The sequence below is a fragment of the Neofelis nebulosa genome, chromosome 3, assembly GCF_028018385.1.
Source record: "Neofelis nebulosa isolate mNeoNeb1 chromosome 3, mNeoNeb1.pri, whole genome shotgun sequence".
Lineage (NCBI taxonomy): Eukaryota > Metazoa > Chordata > Mammalia > Carnivora > Felidae > Neofelis > Neofelis nebulosa.
This window is the reverse complement of record NC_080784.1, coordinates 123014211-123037242: the sequence shown is the minus strand read 5'-3', so window position 1 is coordinate 123037242 and position 23032 is coordinate 123014211. Positions and strand designations below refer to the sequence as shown.

The 23032-nt window shown below is 37.5% G+C and overlaps 1 protein-coding gene across 3 annotated transcripts in view; it reads right to left on the bottom strand.

The window, feature by feature from the left end:
- The window catches only part of EMCN (endomucin), a 103322-nt gene that overhangs the window by 13643 nt on the left and 66647 nt on the right, over positions 1-23032 (bottom strand). For 2 of the 3 annotated variants that reach the window (XM_058721809.1, XM_058721808.1), the window contains exons 5-10: positions 22108-22146; positions 9910-10002; positions 9384-9437; positions 7591-7686; positions 3137-3161; positions 1234-1295 (exon numbers count right to left, since the gene is read on the bottom strand). In XM_058721809.1, coding sequence (XP_058577792.1) covers positions 1234-1295; positions 3137-3161; positions 7591-7686; positions 9384-9437; positions 9910-10002; positions 22108-22146 — 369 coding nt within the window. The remainder of the gene's footprint in view (positions 1-1233; positions 1296-3136; positions 3162-7590; positions 7687-9383; positions 9438-9909; positions 10003-22107; positions 22147-23032) is intronic. The other variant, XM_058721810.1, reaches the window with a different exon arrangement.

Genomic DNA, 23032 nt, shown 5'->3' with positions numbered 1-23032 from the left:
TGAAATGGGGGGACTGCATATTGTAAGTGTATTCATTTAACTTGATATTTAAATTAGATCCACATGGATTGTTTTGTTGAGTTAATAATTATCTTTTATTTTTTTTATTTTGTATTTTAGAGGGAAAGAGAGAGAGAGAGAGAGAGAGAGAGAGAGAGAGAGAGAGAGAGAATGAGGGGCAGAGGAAGAAAGAAAGAATCCCAAGCTCTGCATGGAGACTGATGCAGGGTTCGATCCCATGGTCCTGGGATCATGACCTGAGCCCAAATCAAGAGTCGGATGCTCAACCAACTGAGCCACCCAGGTGCCCCTATTATTCATATGGCTGTTTTGTAATACTGATGTTTTAAATATTTGGTCTACCCAAAACAAGAAAAAAATCTGTAATTCTTCATTTCTTAAAAGCTATTGACATTTCATTTTTCATTACTCTTGATGCAAATATAATTAATATAAATCACAATCTATATTTTGAAGAACTTACACATTTCAAATCTAATTAAAAAACCTAGGAAATTGGAAAAAAGACATTTAAATGTTACCAACAGGAGATTATGTTTTCTCCTCATTGAGAAACCCAATTAAAATTATATGAAATGATACAAAATAGGATTTATATTTTTAACTGATGAGTCCTGGTTCTAGCTGACTATAGATAGCCCTTAGCAAAAACAAAACAACAGCAATAATAAAAGACCGGGTAGTACATTTAATGTTCTTCCTGCTACTGCTACAGAATAGAAAATGCCTCAAGTCCCCACCCCTTCTTTAGAACACATATACATATCATAAAAAGCAACCTCTAAAAGTACGATAGTCCAATAATCTTACCAAAAATAATATTTCTAGGACTAATCTTTCCCCAATAGGAGAATTTTGTATTTTGGGGGAGTTACTAATTATTTCCAAATAAATTATGCTTTTTGATTGTGCTTCACATGAACAAAATCCAAGTTCAATTTTGAAATAACCATTTTCAGGGGCACCTGAGTGGCTCAGTCAGTTAAGCGTCTGACTTCGGCTCAGGTCATGATCTCACGGTTCATGGGTTCAAGCCCTGCATTGGGCTCTGTGCTGACAGCTCAGAGCCTGGAGCCTGCTTCGGATTTTGTACCTCCCTCTCTCTGCCCGTCCCCCACTCACGCTCTGTCTCTCTCTGTCTCTCAAAAATGAATACATGTTAAAAAAATTTGAAATAACCATTTTCAGTTAATCGACAATCTGGATACTTACCAGACTCATGAGAAATTGTCTTAACAGTGAGAAGCTTCACACTCTCTTTATCGGATTGAGGTCTATTTGGAACAGAAAACATAAGTGAACACTGCAGTAATTAGCATTGTATGTCTCTGTGAAAGAAAGTATACATGATATAAACAGAATGAAGAAGACACAAAAGCACATATATATATATATATACATATATATATACATATATGTATTAGGAGAATACAATACAATTAGGAGAATACAATATATATATATATACAATGTATATATATATACACACACATATATATATGCATATATATACATATATGTACATATGTGTATATATACATATATGTACATATATATACATATACATGTATATGTATATATATACTGCATATATGTATATATATACTGCATATATGTATATATATACTGCATATATGTATATATATATGTATATATATACTGCAGTAATTAGCATTGTATGTCTCTGTGAAAGAAAGTATACATGATATAAACAGAATGAAGAAGACACAAAAGCACATATATATATATACATACAGATATATATATGTATATGTATGTGTATATATATATATATATATATATATATACGTGTTTCTGTGGGAAAACCTGTGTCTTTTTACATACAGACAGACGTATACTTTTATAGCACTTTTTGCCTCTAAAATAAAGCCAATCAATCTCTGTCACACCATTAAGCAATCATAATCAGATAAAACAGAAACAGATCACATGAAACACTTGACACAAGGTCCATATCACAAAGGTCTCTGGTGCCTGAAGGAAGGCATAGGAATGTTTCCAAACCTTTTGGGCTAATGTTGAGTTCTGGGGATATCCCTTTTCATGAGGCCCTGTCTACCGCACTGTAGCAGCTGAACTGTCTATTCTAACCAAGAGTGTCCACTCAATCCTTTCTCAGATTTGAAACAGTTTTAAACCCAGATTCCTTTACTTGAACATCTCAAGAGACTCTGTTTCTAATAAAGAAAGGTAGGTGATCTAGGGATGTTATTTTTTTTTTAATTTTTTTTTTAACGTTTATTTATTTTTGAGACAGAGAGTGACAGAGCATGAACGGGGGAGGGTCAGAGAGAGAGGGAGACACAGAATCTGAAACAGGCCCCAGGCTCTGAGCAGTCAGCACAAAGCCCGACGCGGGGCTCGAACTCACGGACCGCGAGATCGTGACGTGAGCCAAAGTCCGACGCTTAATCCACTGAGCCACCCAGGCGCCCCAGGGATGTTATTTTTAAAGTACACAACTCCATAAAGGCAACCTACAAATTCAGGTCAACAGCTCCATAAAGGCAACCTACAAATTCAGGTCAACAACAAAAATCTTAACTACAAAATTTGTTTTTGACATTAAAACAATTTGTCTCTTTGGAGAACCTTGACTGTAACAGTTGCCTGGATTGGTAAGCACTGCTTTTTTGTTTTAATAAAGTCAAAGTACAAGAACCATCGACTGCTAGGATAAAGCCACTCAGAGCTGTCTCAAAGCATAAGCATGATTATTCCCTAACTGTGATGAACATACTGAAATTTTCACTGGGAAAGCTATCTTAAAACTCTATCTTAAAAATCTCTATGAGATTTTTCTTTCTGGCTATTTTTATGCATTCTTTTCTCTTTGCATTCCATGTTTGGATTTCCCATTTTACTACTTTATCCAAGTTTAAGAACAAATCTTCCCTTTTAGTTGCTGGAATCTCTCTGTTGGATAGAGAGTTCTGACAAATAGCCAAATTCTATTTCTAGTGATTTTTGCACAATTTGTTTTAAAACTAAACCAAAAAAAAGTGTGAGTAGAAGATTAATGTTACATGTAGATATATAGATAGAGATATGGTAGAGTCAGAGCTTCTGGAAAAAAAATAATGTGGCTACTTACTGGTCATTTCCATTTTCCGGTGTGCCTAAAAGAGGAGAGAATTGTTATTACAGTTGTGGGAAGCTGGCTATAACCACCACCCCCCCCCCCCAAAATAAAAGCACCCACTCCCAGACCCCAGACCCCAGCTACTTTCTGTGCAGAGATTTTTATAAAGCCATTTTGTAACTTTTAAAAAATCTCCCCTGCTGCCCCACTGGACTTTTTCTCATATATGGTTACAACTATTCCTCAGGTATGGCTGACACATTCATGGAATAGCCCTAAGTGGGACAACTCCCCTGAATTTAGTTCTGGACTAATTTTAATCTTATAGTTTCATACTGCTATGTGAAACTACTATCCATCGTCACACATCCCACAGACAGCAGAAAATGTTTCAGTTTATTTTAGTATCTCTGAAAAAACTTTTCCTCAAAATATCCAATTACCTTTTTATACCAGAGAATTGGATTTTTGGCTCTCCTTTATACATTGCTCTTTCTGGAGACACAAGCCACTGTATTTGTGGCGAACGACGATGTAGACATTGCCTCTAATTGCATCTGGAGCCCACTGATTCAGCCTCTCAAAAGTGCCCTGCAAAATGTCACTGAGGCTACTAACTATAGCTAATCTTTTGTTTGCTTTGCCTGGCTGCTGCACCACAGTCTGGTAGAAGACATTTTGGGTGTAGAGTGAGAATTCAGAATGATTCATTCTGCACAAAGCCTTGGCCTTTAGGGAGGATATGTTGGGTGGTCAAACCTTGTGGCAAATTAGGCAAACTATTTAATGTAATTGCCTAGGGCCCCCTTGTTTTGTTCCTGACTGTGCCGTGGTTTTATTTCATTGCTACTCAGCTTTCGTCTCTTGGAATTCCTTTCACGTGTAATGTAGCCCTTGTCATTGGGATGGGCCTTTTAACTCTAAGTCTCCTGGCAATGACCATCATTGTTTTATAAAGAGTTTGATTTCCACTAATATTTTGGCTACTTCTATTTCTGTCATCTTGGCTAAGATACACCATCATGACTCTTAATCCCCAGGATATAATTCATGGCGCCATATGCTGTTCACCAGTCTAACTTTGTGTTCCCAACATCAGTAGGATTTTAACAGCATTTTTAAATTCCTATTTTAAGTGTTATGTATGATATCACTCATGATGCTTATAGCCCTGCTTCAAAGTGAGTTGATATTTTTTTCTATGCCTTTTTTCCCCCTTAGAATACTGTAATACAGGTTCATTAGCAGAATGAACAGACTACCTTCTGCATAGGTGCTATTCTTACTTAGGTTAAAGCTCGGACTCCTGTCAACATTATCCAGATAAGCTTAATTTTATACCGACATCTCTGATTCATGTTGTCTTCCAGAAAGCAGAGAATGTTTACAAATTTTTCTGAACTTGAAGTCTAACCCACATACTTGAAGAGAGTTGAACTGTGGGTGTTTAATGGTGCTAATTTAATAACAATGCTGTAAAAGTCTGTTCGGAAAGCAAAGTTAACAATAACCAAATAGATTTTGCTGATTGTACAATTACCGAACTTGGTTATAAAGTATTATATGCTTTCAAAATAACTCTCCAGGGGCCCCTGGGTGGCTCAGTCGGTTGAGCATCCGACTTTGGCTCAGGTCATGATCTCACAGTTTGTGGTTTCAAGCCCCGCATCAGGCTCTGTGCTGACAGCTTGCTCAGAGCCTGCAGCCTGCTTCAGATTCTGTGTCTCCTTCTCTCTCTCTGCCCCTCCCCCGCTCCTGCTCTCTCTCTCTCTCTCTCTCTCTCTCTCTCTGTAAAATAAATAAATGTTAAAAAAAAAAGAATAACTCTCCATAGCTATAGGTATTTTATACATTTTTTTTCCTGAATGATCCAATTCATCCAATTCATTTCTTTAATAGAAAATGTCGACTTTTCAAATAACTTAGTTGCAAATCTTCTTATGCAAAGCAGTCTTTCAGTACCGGGTATTTTTACAAATGGATTTAGCACATTAATTTTTTACCTATCCTACTCAACACCCACAGGCTTCAACTTGGATAGTCGATTTCCCATATAAAATAGTATTGGTGTTTTAGAAACTTAGAGAAATTAAACTGATTTATAAAATTGCTATTTCCCCTCTGGAAACTAAAGAAACATATTTCAGACATTATTAAGAAGTTTATTCACTAACTCCCAAAGGTAAAGGCATTTCTTTGTTTTTTTCTTATTTTCCAATAAGAGCTATAATGAACACTACTGTTTTCGTAACTTTGCCTCGTACTGTCACACTTGGGCCCCGAACTCTCCGTGAGGTACATGGCCAGGGATTGGGCTCAGGAGCAGCGTCCACTAGTGTCCTGGGAGCACATTGTTCAAGGGGGTAAACCCAGAATAGTGTGGCTTGCATATCTTATAAAAATAATTGATGTTTACTTTTTTAAAAGTATATGAGACTTAGGTAGCGTTGTGTTAGTAAAATATTTAGAATTGAAGTGAGGTAAGGGAAGGTTCCATTTTACTGAAAATTAAAAATTTAAGTCAACAAGCAACAAGCAAGGCTCTGCTATGTATTATACACAGTGCAATGTGAACGATATGTGGTTTGTGACTTGGAGGGCTTGCCCGATGTCACAGACTGAATGTCTGTGTCCTCCTAAAACTCATCTGTTAAATCTTAATGCCCAATGGGATAGTATTGGGAGGTGGAGCCTTTGGAAGGTCATTAGGTCAGGAAGGTGGAGTCCTCATGAAGGGGATTTGTGCCCTTATAAAAGAGATCCCAGAGAGCTCTCCTGTCCCCTCTGCCATGTGAAGACACGGTAAAAGGGTGGCTGTCTACAAAGCGGGGAGAGTGCCCTCATCAGACATCAAATCTGAGGATGCCTGGATCGGACTTCTCAGCTTCTAGAACTGTGAGAAATGTTTGTTGTTTAAACCACCCTACCTGTGGTATTTTTGTTATGGCAGCCCCAACAAAGACCCACCCTGCAGTGGACGCAGGCACATAGAGAAGTAACTGTACGATGATGTGATGAATAATATTGCAAAATTCTGTGCAAGGAGAAGTAACAAACACTCTACTCCTCTTAAAGAGATGGCATGTTATAGAAAGATACATTCAATGGCTGTTTGAGCTAGGTCTTGATGGATAAATTGCAGATCAGGTATGTCATAAAAGGTAAGTGGTGAGCAAGGTGTTCTAGGAGAGGGAATAGCATGGATGAGGGCCCTCCACTAGACAACCAGGGCTCAGGTCTGGGATGGAAAGATAGGTTTATGCTTAAGGCAACAGAAAGGGGGTTGCTGAGCCATGGGAACTGAAAGGGGTTCGAGAGAGCTCAAGTTTCTGGGACAAGAGACAGACTGAAAAAAGACTAGGAAATCTGAATGAAGTAAGGATTTAGTTAATAACAATGCATTGATTGGTTCATTAATTGTGGCAAATATAGAATACTACTGTCAGATATTAATAATAAGGGAAATGGGGTGTGCGGTGTAGGGGAACTCTAACTATCTTTGTGACTTTTCTGTAAATCTGTCTCTTTTAAAATAAAAAAAAAATTAAAAAAATAAAAATATAATGCAATTATGGAAACCAGAAGTATTTAAGAGGAGGGAAAAGAAGATGAAGTAGCAAAAAGAAAAAAAAAAAAAGAAAAACAAAGAGTGACGACGTAAAAGAGAGCAGTGCTATTTATTTATTTATTTTCACTTCAGGAGTAGAGTTTAGTGATTCATCACTTGCATACAACATCCAGTGCTCATCACAACAAGTGCCCTCCTTAATGCCTGTCACCCATCTATGCCATTCCTCCTCCTACTCACCCACTCACCTCCCTTCCGGCAATCCTCAGTTTGTTCTCTACAGTTAAGAATAGCAGTGCCATTTTAAAGAAAAGTGGGAGGACCTTAAATGTTATTGGAGAGATGAAGGAGGATAATAAAGAATCGTCACACTTAAATCTCACGAAAAATTGCCATCGTGTTCGGTCTTGAGATGAGTCAATTAGCAGAACACACAGTCATGGAACACACCTTCATCGAAAGGAAGATGTCTCCCCCAGGCATGAATAAGTCACAGAATGCTCCTCTAGAGATTGTGGGCCCCTCAACTAAATCCTTAGCAATACTTACCTTTATTTTTTGTCACATGGAAGTGGACAAAAATCTTCACTACAGATAAGGGATGTCATTTTATGCCTTCTTTACTACCATAATCCCCTGACCACTCACAAACCTGGGGTTATTTCATTAAAAATAATCTGTTCATATTCGATTATATCTGTCACTAATAAATCCTCACTCCTTACATTCATCAGTGTTCAATGGGTTTCTCTGCCCCTTCTCTTCTATTTCTGTGATCAAGTAACATGGCATTTTCTTTCAGCAATCCTCCTCTCCCCTCAAGAGTTTAAATTCAAGTTTAGACTGAATATATATTCATCTTTCAGGAAACAAAATGAGACAAAACCCTGTCACCTACCTGGGTCGGTCTTCCAGCACATTCGATACAAACCCACAAGAATAAATGCTGAAAGGGTCACCACAATCAAAGCAATAACCACTGGCAGAATAATACCTAAAACGTATTGAAGACATTGTCAATTAGCGTGGCTGTTGAATTTAACAGTAAGTAGTTTACTGAGCAAAAGCATGCATGCATTCTTCCTTCTTCGAACATCACTCTATTAGACATCTTATATTTTAGGCAAAGAAGATGTATCTGATTCAAAGGTTTTGCTCTAGTTGTCATTTCTGACATATCCACTTGATGTCAGTCTTGCAGCCTTTTGAAATAAAATTGTAAACCTAAGGGAGCTGGTTCCTCACCTTAGACACCGGAGAAGTGAAGCAAATGGAAGACTGGAGATGTCCTCTAGACTATAGTGTGACCCACATTCACACATTATATTCTTTACTACTGTATAATAAGGTTACTAATCTATCATCTATTATCTATCTATCTGTCTATCATCATCATCTATATCTCCCATACTGGAACTGCTCTAGTCATAATGTTGCCATCCTAAAATATCACAAATATCTTTCCATAATGATATCTTAAAACTAGAAACAGCATAAAATAGCATAAGTGGATATAAGTGGAAAGCAGAATCGATTTCTAAAAGTGAACACATGGTCCAAGAGGGATGTATATGGATGTGGTCATGCATTTAAAGGAGAGGTGTTGTGACAGTAAGTTAGGGTAAGTTTTTAAGAGGAGAGTCTTGCTGTTTTGCCTTGTTTTTAGCACCTGCCTTATGTTCTGACAGTCATTTCCCAAGACAGCTGTCATGAGGATACAACCAGAGATGCAGAGGTTATAGCTCTTATTTAATTAGTTATTCTTAGCTGCTTGCATATGTACTCCTTATATTTATCCAATTCTTTTGTGGGATGGCTTACACTTCCAATTTTATGGTTAAATGCTTGCTTCATATTAGACCTTGAGTGAGATCACTGGTGCCTCCCAAAATGAAGATGCCATGAATTAGCACGTCAGTAAATGTAATGCTGACTTATTCAATAGAATGGCTTTACCTAAAATTAGATAATCTTTTCTAATCCAGTTTCATATACATTCACTTTATCCTTAATTTCTAGAGAAATTAATGGATTTTTTCTATTCAGTCCTAGAATACACATGTGCTATATGACATATATATGTTTTTGCTAAAATGGGGCATTTCTTTAAAGGCCATTTTTAACATTAAGGTAGAGTTCTCTGAAGATAAACAATTCATTTTTATAGACCCCTCTGCCTGTGCACTTTTGCTTATCTGAGACTAGTCTCATCAATTCACCTTGACCCTAGGTGGTAATCGCTGAGCACTAAAGTAAGGAAAAAATCCCAAGGGTGTGCTCATTAAAACCAGACTCAAGGGGCACCTTGGTGGCTCAGTCAGTTGAGCATCCGACTTCAGCTCAGGTCATGATCTCACGGTTTGTGGGTTGGAGCCCTGCTTCAGGCTCTGTGCTGACAGCTCGGAGCCTGGAGCCTGCTTCAGACTCTGTGTCTCCCTCTCTCTCTGCCCTTCCCCAACTCATGCTGTCTTACTCTTTCAAAAATAAACACATTAAAAAATTAAAAAAAAAAACAAACAGACTCAATAGTAGGAAATTCTTAAGCGAGCAGCAGTTAGATAGAATTATAATGGGATTGCAGGTTCAGTAAAGTTGATAAAGGCTGTCTATAATTGAATCCTCTCCTTTATCAGTCACATTCAAACATTCTGCGTATTTATAGCCGCGAATGAAGATATGTCCGTTACTCACTGGAATAAGAGGGGCTGGCTGAAGAAGAGCTTGCATTTTTTGCATCCTCAGTACCTATTATTTTAAGAAAGAAAAAAAATAAATCACCTTTGGTTAATGTATGCCAATCTTCCCAGTCCTTCCCCACCAACCCTTTCCTCCCATTTAAGCAAGCCTCTGTGATCTATAAGTATGATGCTTCAAGCGGAAAACGACAACAACAAACCAAAAAAACAAAAAAAAAAAACAAAAAAAAAAAAACAAAAACTATCTCATTCTGAAAGGGTTCTGTTTTGTACATCAAGTTTGGTAGGGAGTTAATGTATACAACTTGATGAGTTTGGACAAAGGTATATACCTGTGAAACTATCATCACAATCAAGGTAATAGATAAATCTATCACTTGCAAAGTTTCGTTGTGTCCCTGCAGTTTTGTTTTGCATTTCGATTATACCTCAATAAAGCTTTTTTAAAAAGACTGTAGGGTTTTCTTGGTAAGAAGAGATCAAGCAACCAAGCTTCCACTCGTATTACACAGAAGTCGTACCTTGAAACTGGGAGATGTTTTCTGGAGTTGTTATTGATATTGAGGGTAATGTACTGGCATTAGAAGGTAATGTCTCTGGATGTAGACTGTTAACTGTAGGGAAATCACAAATGCAGTCAGATGAGGGTATTCGTTCTTCTTACTGAATTTCTTTGTGGATGTAAACAGTTTGCATTTCTGAAGACCCGTGAAAATGGTTTATTGTTGAATAATAAGATACAACCATACACTTAATCATAAGTTCATCTATTCTTCCTGTAAAGACGATTAAATTTGGAATCACAAAACCTGGGCGTCAGCATCATGTCTTCGAGAACTGGCCAAGAAAGCTTGAGCAAGTCTCTTTTCCTAAGCTGACGCCTTTATCACCTGCTTCATGAAATTCTTGTGGGATGTGAATCTATTCAAAAACAGTACTCACATTTCAGATATTACAACTTTGGCGGATGTTTTTTTTTTTTTTTTTTTTTTTCCCACTGTACTTAAAATAGACATAAATGCATAGGACTTCAGATTTTATCGTGTTTCTTGGTGGTTGAAGAAATTGCAGTTGAGGCTTTGATTAGAAGGATTGTCTGGGGAAAATATCAAGGAAAATTCCTTCATTTGCACCCTTGAAGCTCAGTAGTTGTTTACATTTATGTGCCTTCTTTAGAATAACTGCTGCTTGGTTGCATTTCTGCCACTGTCCATGCTCTTTTCTTCCAAAGGAAATATTAAGTTTAACTTATTATTATTCTCATTAATGTGTTTACTTAAGTCAACATCTGCAACCTTCAATCAGAAGGACTGAAACAAAAATTATAAATAAAGTTGCATTATTCAAAACCCACCGATCTCAATAAGTTGCAAGGAAATATAAATACCTAAGTGCTTTGTAAACTTAAAGCATTTATCCTCGTGAATTTTGGATAAAGCACAGTTTGCGTTTTGAATGATTTTGGAAAAGAATTATTTTTCAAAGAATGTGGTTTAAAAGGATTTCTTTTTATCACACCTGCTTGGCTTGTCTCGCTGCTAAGTTTTAAGTTCTGGCAGTGTGAAGGCCATAACCCCCACCATCCTCCACCTGGAGCTCTAACTACAGTGGGTGTGCAGTGATATGTGGCTGACTGCTTGGCTGCACCAAGAGGCATCTCTTATAATTATGGCCCCCTTAGGAGTATTGGTGCCATGTATAACTGCACCAAAGAAATTGATATCGCCTATGGCTGCCTTGGATCCTTCTTTCTTTGCCACCCACAGTCCATCGCGCATTGCATGCTCATGCATTTTTGACATCTGTGGGGGAAGAATGATGTTTCGAGTCTGTACCGTTCTTGCCATGCAAGGGATCTGTGGGAGGAAGCTAGATATATGCCCATAAGAACAAAGAAAAATGTCAGACTGGTGCACTAAACAGGCAGAAAAAGCAGTACCAAATGAAAGACTGGGAACTAGCTGAAACCTTGGTACTTTTAGTTGTTTTTTCCAGCGTCAAGTGTTTTAGTGAGAATGTTGCTCTTTTGATTGTGTTGGTAGAGAACAAGATAGCTGATTAAATTACCAATGGCATTGATTCACCTGGGATTTCCCAAGGCTTAATTTTCAAGACTCCAAATCTTATCTTACTACTTTCTCTCTTTTAAAAAAAAAATGTTTATTTTGAGAGAGTGAGAGCAGAGGGAGAGGGAGAGAGAGAGAGAATCCCAAGCAGGCTTTGCACTGTCAGCACAGAGCCCAACGTGGGGCTCAGTCTCATGAACCCGGAGATCATGACCTGAGCCAAAATCAAGAGTCGGATGCTTAACCAATAAAGACACCCAGGTGCCCCTATCTTACTACCTTCTCACAGATAAGCTAAATGGCTACAATTCTAAATATAACCCATGTGGTTTATATAAAACTCTGAACTTTCCTATTTAAAACATGTTGATAGTCCAGTGCCAATTCTTAGTGCTAATGATCCATAGGTTAACCCTTCTTGAAAGAAGAATTTATTGGCTCCTTGGACAAAGAGTTTAAATTTTTTGTTTTTCTTTTAACTGAAATGTTCAGTTAATAAATCATTTCTGAAACCAGTACATCTACACACACACAATGACATACACACACACATACACACACACACTTTACCTCTAGTAATGTGCAGTGCCTTCTGGTGTTTTGTTTTCTCTTGTCTTTTATTTAATATTTACAATATTGGTCATGATCCACTTATGGAAATTAACTTACAGGTTTGAGATAGCCTATTAGAACGCTCATATTGATGAAATTGTTATTCTTGGCTTAATTCATAAATTGTGGGCCTAATGGAATTCTTTCTGTGACTAAGATAGAAGGATCCATGGTATGTTCAGAGCTGATAATCTCTGTGGGTTTTGTTGAGACTCTATTATCCTATATTACTATTGAATCAGCATTGGCAGAAGATGTACAAGAGAAGTATAGTGGAGTATTTAAGAGCATGATTCTGAAGCCACAGTACATGGGTTCAAATCTGACTATAGAACTGGTTTCCTGGAGAATGTTGGGTAAGTCACTTAACCTCTTTTTTTTTTTTTAATGTTTATTTATTTTTGAAAGAGAGAGAGAGCATGGTCAGGGGAGAGTCAGAGAGAGAGGGAGACAGGATTTGAAGCAGACTCCACACTGTCAGGCAGAGCCAGATGTGGGGCTCGAACCCATGAACCATGAGATCATGACCTTGGCTGAAGTTGACGCTTAACCAACTGAGATACCCAGGTGCCCCCTCGCCCTTTTTAAGTTTCTTTATTTTGAGAGTGAGGGTGAGAGTGCAAGCTGGGGAGGGGCAGAGAGAGAGAGAGAGAGAGAGAGAGAGAGAGAGAATCTCAAGCAGGCTCCATGCTTTCAGCACAGAGCCCGAAGTGGGGGCTTGATTCCATGACCCCAGGATCATGATCTGAGCTGAAATCAAGAATTAGATGCTCTACTGACCACACAGGCACCCCAGGTCATTTAACTTCTTTGTGCTTGAGTTTCCACATGTACAAATGGTGATTATAATAGTTCTATATCATAGTGTTATAAAAGTTTAATGAGTAAAATTATATTTAAATTGCTTAGAAGAGTACTTGATACTAATATATTTATATTATATATAATATTATTATAATATCATAATATAATATGATATATTCTATATTATTATGCTATATTATTATATTATATTATTTTATAATAATATATTTTTATTATATTGTGATTAGGCCTCTAAAGAGTTGTACCTTTCACCCAAAGTCAATTTGTCTAACTTTCTCAAAAATTCTTAGTGTAAAAATATATGCAATAGACTTTATGGGTACCTCCATGTTTCTAGATGCTTCTTTTCTCTAGCCAGGAACTGGAATAACTGAAGTATATAGTGCTCTTAGATGACATAGATTTACTGTTTGACCCTGACTTCTGGTGATTGTAACGATTATTTAATTTCAGATATGTTCTGTCGTAATTTAAATACAGTTTGCAAGCTTCAGGCCAATGCTTGGAACAGGCTGTTTGAGGTAGAGACCCTCAGAACCAAGTCTGTTGTAACAAGGTGCATCCAAATTTACCCCACTGGCATCAGACTGTGGCATATATTTGGCCCTTGCTGTAAAGCAATTACCTGATGAATCGTTGGGTGTTTTAAAGACAGAAGGCCTTACTGATATCTCAGCGTACCTGTGGTGGCAGTGAGAATGAGCCTTAGAAAACTCTAACTACAGGAAGTGTAATTGACCAAGGTTCCCCACCTGCTTTCTGAAATTCATTGCTGTGTTCTTGCTGATGCCATGCCTCTCCTAGGCTGAGCCTAACAGGCCTGTTCCTGGGAGCCGCAAACTCCTCTGAGGAGAGACTGGGGCTGCAGGAGTCCCTGATGGCCTTTTTAGAGGAGGGTATATGTGATACATCGGTATTAATGGGAGAAAAGTGTGAGTGGCAGCTGAGGATAAAACATTCTATATGAGAAAGAAAATACAGCTATATATTCTTTTTTTATTTCTTGTATGTTGCCTACACTTCTTTCTAAACACTTCTTTTTGCTTCTTTCTGAACACTTTCTAAACACTTTCTAAACTTTCCAGATGCTTTATTTAAGATTTCTTTTTAAGTTTATTTATTTATTTTGGGAGAGACAGAGACAGTGCAAGTGGGGGAGGGGCAGAGAGAGAGAATCCCAAGCAGGCTCCACACCACCAGCACAGAGCCTGATGCATGTCTTGAAACCATTAAGCTGTAAGATCATGACCTAAGCCGAAACCAAGAGTCACACGCTTAACCGACTGAGCCACCCAGGCGCATGTTTCTAAACACTTTCTAAACTTTCTAAACATTTTCTAAACAGTTCTTTTCACTTCTTTCTAAACACTTTCTTTTTTACGCTTAAAGAAGTACCTAAGGGGTTAAACTTAATTGAATTGAATGATTGTTTCCCATTATTTATAAATAACTGGGACACATGTTTAAATTGCAATTTGGTGGATTCATGTCTCATTTTAAACAATAACTTTTGAGCATTTGACACAATGAGTCATTCCTCCTGAACACCTTTGCCTCATGTGACTTCCGGTAGAGCACAGCTTATGGGCTAATCTTCTTGGTCTCTTTGGCTGCTTCCTCCTTTATCTGACTTGATCTTGGAGGGTCCCAGGGCTTAGTCCGTGGTTCTCCTCTCTAACTATGCTAATTTCTTTGATGATCTCATTCAATTTCAAGGCTTACATACAATATCAATGCGAATGATCCCCTGATTTATATTTCCAGACCTCATTCTTAAACTCCAGATTCATAAAGCCACCTGCTTATTCAGCAAATAATAAACATCTTAAATTCCACGTGTCCAAACTTGAACTTCTATTTTATCTTTAGCCTTCCCATCTGGCAATCATTCCTTCCAGTGGTTCAGGCCAAAGATCTCACAGCTATTTTTGCCTCATCTTTCATAACCTATCCCACATGCAGGATCACCAGGAATATATCTATTGGTTTCACCTCCAAAATATATGCAGAATTTGGAGATTTCATGCCACCTACCCTGTGACTATGCTGGTCCAAGCCAACACCATCTCTCTCCTGGAAAACTACCAAAGTATTTTTGCTTCATCTGACAGTCTTTTCTTAGCTCTCAGATTTATATTTATAAAATATGAGTCAGACCATGTCACTACTTTGCTCAGAACCCCCAATGTTTCCCCATTTCTCTTATGGAAAAAGCCAAAGACCTTGCAATAATCCTCCAAATCCTAGGCAATCTGCCTGGCAAATCCCCTGCCCCCATACCTCACTAACTCTAGAGGTTCGTAAACACACTGGGCCTCTCCTCAAGTTCTAGATCTGCCAGGACCCTCTTCCTCTACATATTGGTTTTCTTACTTCCTTGTATTTACTTAAGTCTTTTCAGGAAAGCTCACCTTGACCACATTTTTCAGTACTGTGAAATGGTCCCCACCTTTCTTCACCTCTCCAGCACTCGCGATCCCTCCTTCCTACAGTGCTGTGCATTTTCTCTTTCTTACAACACTTACCATCTTCTAAGTAAGATCCTTGAGGTCAAGGATAATATTTTGCTCACTGGTGTCTCCCAAATGTTAGAACAGTGTCTGGAAGTACAGTCCATAAGCCCTTGCTCTATGGATAAACAATTTTTTTTTTGTAGAAATGACTACTGTTAAAGATAAAATGAATTAATGAGCATACCTTTTGAATCTTCTTAATATTTGGACTGTACATACTTAAAATAATTGTGTCATTAGTATGTTCATCTGTTCTACAATAAGAAAAAAAGTAGACAGCTACTCTGGGTCTAACAGGAGATATTGAAGGAAATACTATGGAGTACAAGAGGCATTTATTGCCTTTAAGGAGCTTACATTCTAATAGAAGAGGTGAGAAGCACAGCCCAAAGTTGATAGATGTGAAACAAGAAATAAAGAATAAGACAGAACAATATGTCAGGGATCAAAATAAGAGAGACTCTGTTATTTCTTATTGAGTTTTACTTATGAGCTAACTCTTAACAAAAACGATCTGAGGAGCTTAAGCAATGATATATACCATGAGGTGAATATGATAGAAATAAGAAATCAGAACCAATGCAAATGGATGAAACAAACAAGCTCCTTTTAAGAGTTAATAACAAACATAACACAATTTCTGGTGCTCCTAGAAGAATTGACCCTGAGCATCCTGCAACTCAGGAAAAGGAAGCACAGTCTACTCTAGGCTTTCATTATCAGAGGAAAAAAAAAAAAGAGGTTTGTTCTATAAGTAAGTGGCATATAAGTGGTGCAGGCAATAAATGCTGCGAGTATGGCTGGTACCATTCTGTGTTTGGGGAGGGGAATATGCTGATATGATCCCTGAAATCTCTTCTAGCTTTAAGATTTTGGTTTCTTGTCAAAGTTCCTTTCAATCCAGATTTTGTCATAGCTAGAACATATTATTGCCTATAATGGCACCCTCTGTTTACTGAATGGGCAAAATATCAAAGGGGAAGTTTTCTGCTCTCATCAGACTTTGCCTTTCTAACCTTGGCACACTCTTTCTTTCTTTTTTTTTTTAATGTTTGTTTCTTTTTTCTTTTCTTTTTTTTTTTTTTTTGAGAGAGAGAGCATGAGCAGGGGTGGGATAGAGACAGAAGGGGACAGAGGACCCAAAATGGGTTCTGCACTGACAGCAGCAAGCCCTATGCAGGGTTGGAACTCACGAACCATGAGATCATGACCTGAGCCGAAGTCCGATCATGCTCAACAGACTAAGCCACCCAAACGCCCCGACCTTGGTGTACTCTTAAAGCAATGCAGAAAAAGTTTTATCTCAAATCTCTTTCACTTTGCTGTGGGCCATTGGTGTGACCAACCTGAGGTAACAGAATCTTTTCACCCAGTAATAACTGTGAAAGGAGATTTATTTACCTCAGGTAAGTTTTTGGAATTACATGTTGAAGAAAGAGGCTGAATTTTTTTGTGATTTGAATATGAATGGTTATTAATTTCCAGAAAGTTATCTAATATACAAAGAATGAATGAGGCACTGTGCCAATTAACCTTATTCTGAAACCTTTTTAATCTCGTGCTTTCTACATGAGAGATTCTGTGGCTCTAAGACACAAGGTAACACATCTGACAGCAAATAGAACTAAGACACAATAAACCAAGTAGGACTCACAACTTCCTTCTCCCTTCTCATTATACCATGTAACTAACAGATTTTAAGTGAGTTTAGTTCATCTTACTTGTTAATGGAACCATTATCGATGAGGCCAGTGACATCTTTTCTCCGCATTCTGAAAGGTTTAGAATGTTCTTACCTTCCCCCAGCACAGATACATCATCTTACCTTAAATTTACAATGTGGATAATACGACTTGAAAACACTGAGAAGCTTTACAATATGTAACTATGTCAGTGCTATGCTTTCTGAGAATGTGAGGGTAAGCTTTTCAAAATATAGGCATTAAAATATTAAATAGGATTTTTATTTTCCAATCCTTTTGGGATACTATGTGTTGTGGGAATTATTCTAAGTGTTTTATAGATGTTAACTCATTCAATCATTGTGTTGTAAATATTTTCATTTTACGAAGTGGAAACTGAAGCCCAGAGACATGAAGTAATTTGCCCAAGATGACAGAGCAAGTAGGTGGCATAGTCAGGATTTGAATGCAGGCTCTAGAGTCTGTGCTGTTAAATACGATTATGCTGCCTGCTACAGTATTTCAGCAGGAATGAGTTACAAGTCCATGTCTCCTATTTTTGTTACATAAAATATAGTTTATTTAAATTTAGACTCCAATGAAGACAACCTTCTTCTCATCAAAACAAACTAAACACCTCCTTCCTTCAAAGGGCCAAACCAGACTATGCAGATACGTACAAGGAGAGAGAATTATTCCTAATATATTAAATAAAGCACATTGTAGATTTTATAAGGCACACACCATTAGTAGTAACATTGAAATGTATTGGTTTTTAAAGCAAACGCTGGGTAGCTAATCAGTCGAGACTGAGTTCTTATTGACCTTCTGTGTAGACCAGAGAGTCACAAGCCCTTCTTGGAGACTCAGCAGATTTCCAAACCAGAGGAGAAACCACCTAGCTATACCCAGATATATACAATTTCTTAAGTGAAAGTTTATGGCAGACCCTACCACATAAATATTGACATACCCCATTAGTGAGTTCTTTTATTCTCAACCAATCTTTTAAACCTTACACAATTTCCAGGTTAAAAAAAAAACAACAACAATAAACCTTTAAGTTTGCTATATGTATTTTTCTAGCTCAAGTGGATTCTAACTGAACAATAGTGCCAAGATTCTGTCATTCAGAGTTGGAATACTCAGATAACTAATTTTCTGTATAGAATGATCGATGCTTACATTATATGAATTCCTAGAGATCAGCAACCAATTCTCAAACATTACATAGGGTGTTGAGCGCAATGAATATGCCAGGAGGGAGTATCCTCCTTTTCAAAGGCCAGTGGTCACGTTGGGTGGGATTTGTCATGTTTGTTCTGGCTTCTAATTTTCCATCAAAATTAACATCTACAACACAGTTGAAGTTGTGAAACACAGTAAAAGAAAGTAAAGAAGATGGGTACAATGAGATCTTTCACAAGTTGTACTGTCTACTATGGGAATGTTGTTGCAACAATTAATTTTATTTGTCAAGTTGACTTGGCCACTGAGTCCCCAGATATTTGGACAAGCACTAGTCTGGAAGTGTTTGTGATTATTTTTGAGTATATTAACATGTGGATTAGCAGACTGAATAAAGCAGACTGCTCTCCAATGTCGATGGCTCTCCATCCAATCAGTTGAAGGCCTGAATAGAATAAATTGGCTGAGTCTCAGTAAGAAATAAGGAGTGGGGCGCCTGGGTGGCTCAGTCGGTTGAGCGTCCTACTTTAGCTCAGGTCATCATCTCGTGGTTCATGAGTTTGAGCCCTACACTGGGCTTGCTGCGGTCAGCCTGTCAACTTGGAGCCTGCTTTGAGTCCTCTGTCCCCCCTCTCTCTTCCCCTCCCCTGCTTGCATGCTCTCTCTCTCTCACAAAAAATAAATAAAAGCATTAAAAAAAAAGGAAGGAGTAAAGAACAAATTCTTCCTGCATCACTGCCTTGAGCTGGAACCTTGGTCTTTCCCTGCATTTGGACTCAAACTAAAATATTGGCTCTTTTTGGGTCTTGAGACCGCTGGCTTATAGTCTGGAATTTAACCATTGGCTCTCTTGGTTCTCAGGCCTTGGACTGAATGTACACATTGCTCTCTCTTGGGTCTCTAGGTTTCCAGCTTGTTGACTGCAGATCTTGGGACTTCTCAGCTTTCAAAATGCATGAGCCAATTCCATATAATAAATCTTTACACATAGATATATATAGTTTCTCTGGAGAACCCTGAGTAATATAGTTGTATTTTCCAGAAAGTTGAAGGCAACTGGCTTATTTATTTCCCCATACACTGAGGCATATTGGTCCATTCTTCTTCAAATCTAAGGTCTCTTATCAAAGAAATCAAGAGTTTCATTTTCAAGGACACGTTATTAGTTATGCTTGTCTGTGGAAAAGTGATAAGGCTAAAGAAAAGTGAATTCCATCATTGATTAAAATTGTTGTGATGGCTACATAATTCCTACATATCTATGGAATAGATAGCCCTGCATCACTTTTTCTTTGCATCTCCTCACTAGCTCTGAACTCAGAGCTAGAAAAATGAGTAGGCAGAATAATCTGGAAGCTAGGCGGTCATTTCTTACACAAACATTTTCCTCATCTTTCTTAAACTGCTTTCCTAAATCTGATATATAACACAACCACAGCTAAAGGGGGAAAAAATTTCTCCCTCCCCAATCTTAACATACGGTTAAGAAGTTTGAAGTTTGTCTATGACACATCATTGTAGACCTATATGGCTACTAAAATTATTTTACAGTTATTTACCATGCTGATTAGTCTTTGCTGGTAACCCTTAATGGCAGGCTCCATGTATCACTCACAACTATTAGCTAGTGTTACATGTAATAGAACAGAATGACTATTTATTAAATGCCCAGCTTAGTGGTGGTTGGTTGAATATACGGTTCTGTGTATTTAGTAGAGTCTTATGCGAAATTTGTGGTCTTACCATATATATTACAGTGGGTAGTTGACGTTTGACCTTCCCACTTTAGACATGGAGCATGAATTCTTCAGACATGGAGCATGAATTCTTCATGCTTATCATCATTAAGCACAACAATCAACCTCGTATTGCCTTTTCTCTATTAAATTGAATGAATGTTCATGTCTTCAAAACTTGATCAGTAATTTCCCTATAACTATCTTTTTTATTATGTTAGCCATTATATCTACATACAATTTCTTAGAATTGATGCTCTATGTGTATTTGCCCTTACTTACTTTGGATTCTCAAAAAGTCTTTATATGAAACAATCATCAATTTATATACCCTTAATAATATTTTTTGAAATCAGTGGTAAAAACATAGTTTTTCTAAGAAAATGAAAGATGGATGCATAATATGAAAGGAAATGCCAAATGTGAGAACCATATATGATGCATATTAGCTCATATTTATAAAAAGGAGGCAGTACTAATAATTCTGTGGGCTAGAATTCTACCTCAACTTTTACCTAAAAAAGAAATACTAAGTATTTCAAGTAAGATGCCTATTCTTGACCACATTTTTGATCAAACTGTTTCACAATTTGATATTTGAACACCTTTGATAAAAAATGATTGAACAAATGATTATAGTTGTCAACAGATATATAATTAATACCTTGTCATTAGACTTTTTTTTCAGTGAGTCTGGACTTAGTCTTTACCTGTAACATATATCTTTGAAGCTAAAGACTGACTTTTCTTAATAGTTTATAAAGTCAGTCTCATTTCTTTTTAGTACACTGATCAAATCAATGATGTGTTTATTGTCTGTTTTAGAACTAGTTTCTGTAGCTCAAACTATAAATGGTGTAAATGGGCTTTCTATTACAGTTAAAAATCAACTATAGTTAAAGCTAGCATTTTGTAAATTAATCTCTCAGAGGATTCTTCAGTGCCTCCTTAAAGGGAACTGATGATTTGGGCAGCTTCTCAATTCTCTTCCATCTGTGACTTCTCCTGGTTAACTAGTCCATGAAGCAGAAGGGAAGGACTTCTCCAGAACAGTGCAAACCATCAGCCAATGGATGCACTGTTTTTATGTTTTGTTTTGCTTTGTTTTTCCCGGTGCATTTTCTAGTGCATTTTAGACTTCCATGCAAATGGAAGTAAGTATTTAAAAAAATACAGTGACACAGGAAAATAAAGAGAATTAATATAAAAATAACTTCTGAATTCATGAGATATATTGTGTAGAAGATAAATAATCAAATGTTAACAGCATAATCCTTTCAGGTTTGAGTTCCTCGAACACATGATGCAGGAGGTAGACTATGATGATTACTTAGTACATTTGCTCTGAAAATGGAGTCGCTCATAATTTTCACAGCTTTAGTTTTCTGGCTTCGTAAAAAAGTGACATGATCTTCTAAGTGTATTTCACATATTCCTCATTTTTATACATACCACAGGTGAGCAAGATTGAGAACCTAAGAGCTTTATCATTTATAAAAGTACGAGGTGGGATGTAGGAAGATAAAGTCTCCCAAATAATTACGATTTCAACACAACAGAAGAGTTCAATGGTACCATTTGCCTCTTCCCAACAATCTTTTTCAGTTTCTGTTGCGCCATCGTCCTAGATTTACTCATTTCAAAACTTAGGATAACAAAACAGGAGCACTTCTTGGAGTGATAATATTTTAGGCTTCACTGTGGTTTGTAACATCAACTCTCTGACTGCCAGGATCAGGCTGTGTTGGGAAGCACAGAGAAGACAGAGACATACTATCCTTCTGGGAGAGGGCATGCCAACCACAGAAACAGACGGGGAAGAGCGGATTCTGGGCAGAGGACTCTTCCACAGGCTTCATGCATTTACCAGGACTGATTCCACTCACTCTGGCCACAGGGCACTCAGGCACATCTTATACTCTGATCTGCATTTTATTTATTATTTATTTTTTAATACAAGTTCTCCTAAACATGTTAGTTGTCATGTCATGTTTTCTCTTGTACTATTTCCTCTGCCCTCACACTGACTGATCTCCTTTAATCTCATTTTGGGGATCTTTCTCATGAATGTTCTCAGAGAGGAGAAAATGGACTTACCTGGTGTTTTTGTTGTTTTGATTGAACTCTGATTCTCAGCTTTAGAGAAAAGAAAAGAAAAGAAAATCACTACAAGGAAATGTTGACTGTCCCAATTGTTACAGGTCGTAAATGGATATAGATCCTACTTCATTTCTGATGCACTTTTCTTTGAATCATAAAATCACAAGGTGTTCCTGGTTAGAAAGACTTTAGAGCGAAGGTCAGCCATTTTTTTTTCTTAAAAGGCCAAATAGTAAATATTTTAGGCTTTGTGGGTCATAAGTCTCTGTAGCAACTATTCAACTTGCCGTTGTAGTGTGAATGCAGTCATGCATAACACCTAAAGAGACTGTGTGGAACACATATGGCTGTGTTCCAATGAAACTTTACTTACAAAAACAGGTGGGGTGCTAGACCCTGTCTGTGGGCCACAGTTTGCTGAATCCTGTTTTAGAGCATCTGGTACAACTCCATATCCTCAATAAGCCAAGAAAATGTAGACAACTACAAATCCTTTGGGCGGGGCTTAATGAGTGACATGGCCAAGTGTCATATTCCCACTAAGAGATGATGCATTTCCTGACCTGAGAGAGACACAGGAAGGTTCGGACAGATACCTCTCAAACTCAGGGAATTCCTTTAACATAAACATAGTTCAGATGAGCTTTCTACAATAAAATTACTTGAAAAAATTACAATCAAAGATCACTTCAACAACTTTGAGTGTATGTACCATGAACAAAATCTGTCATGTGAAAAATAGAGAAAAACAGAGAAAATGATTTTAAAATAACCAGAAGCCCAATAGCGATAGTTTAAAATATCCATTTGACCCCTTTGTGTGTTCACTTGACTGCCTATCAGCATCTTGAATTTAACATGCTTAAAATAGAACTCTTGACGGGTATCCTTATATCTTCCTCTTCCCCCACCTTCTTGGTTC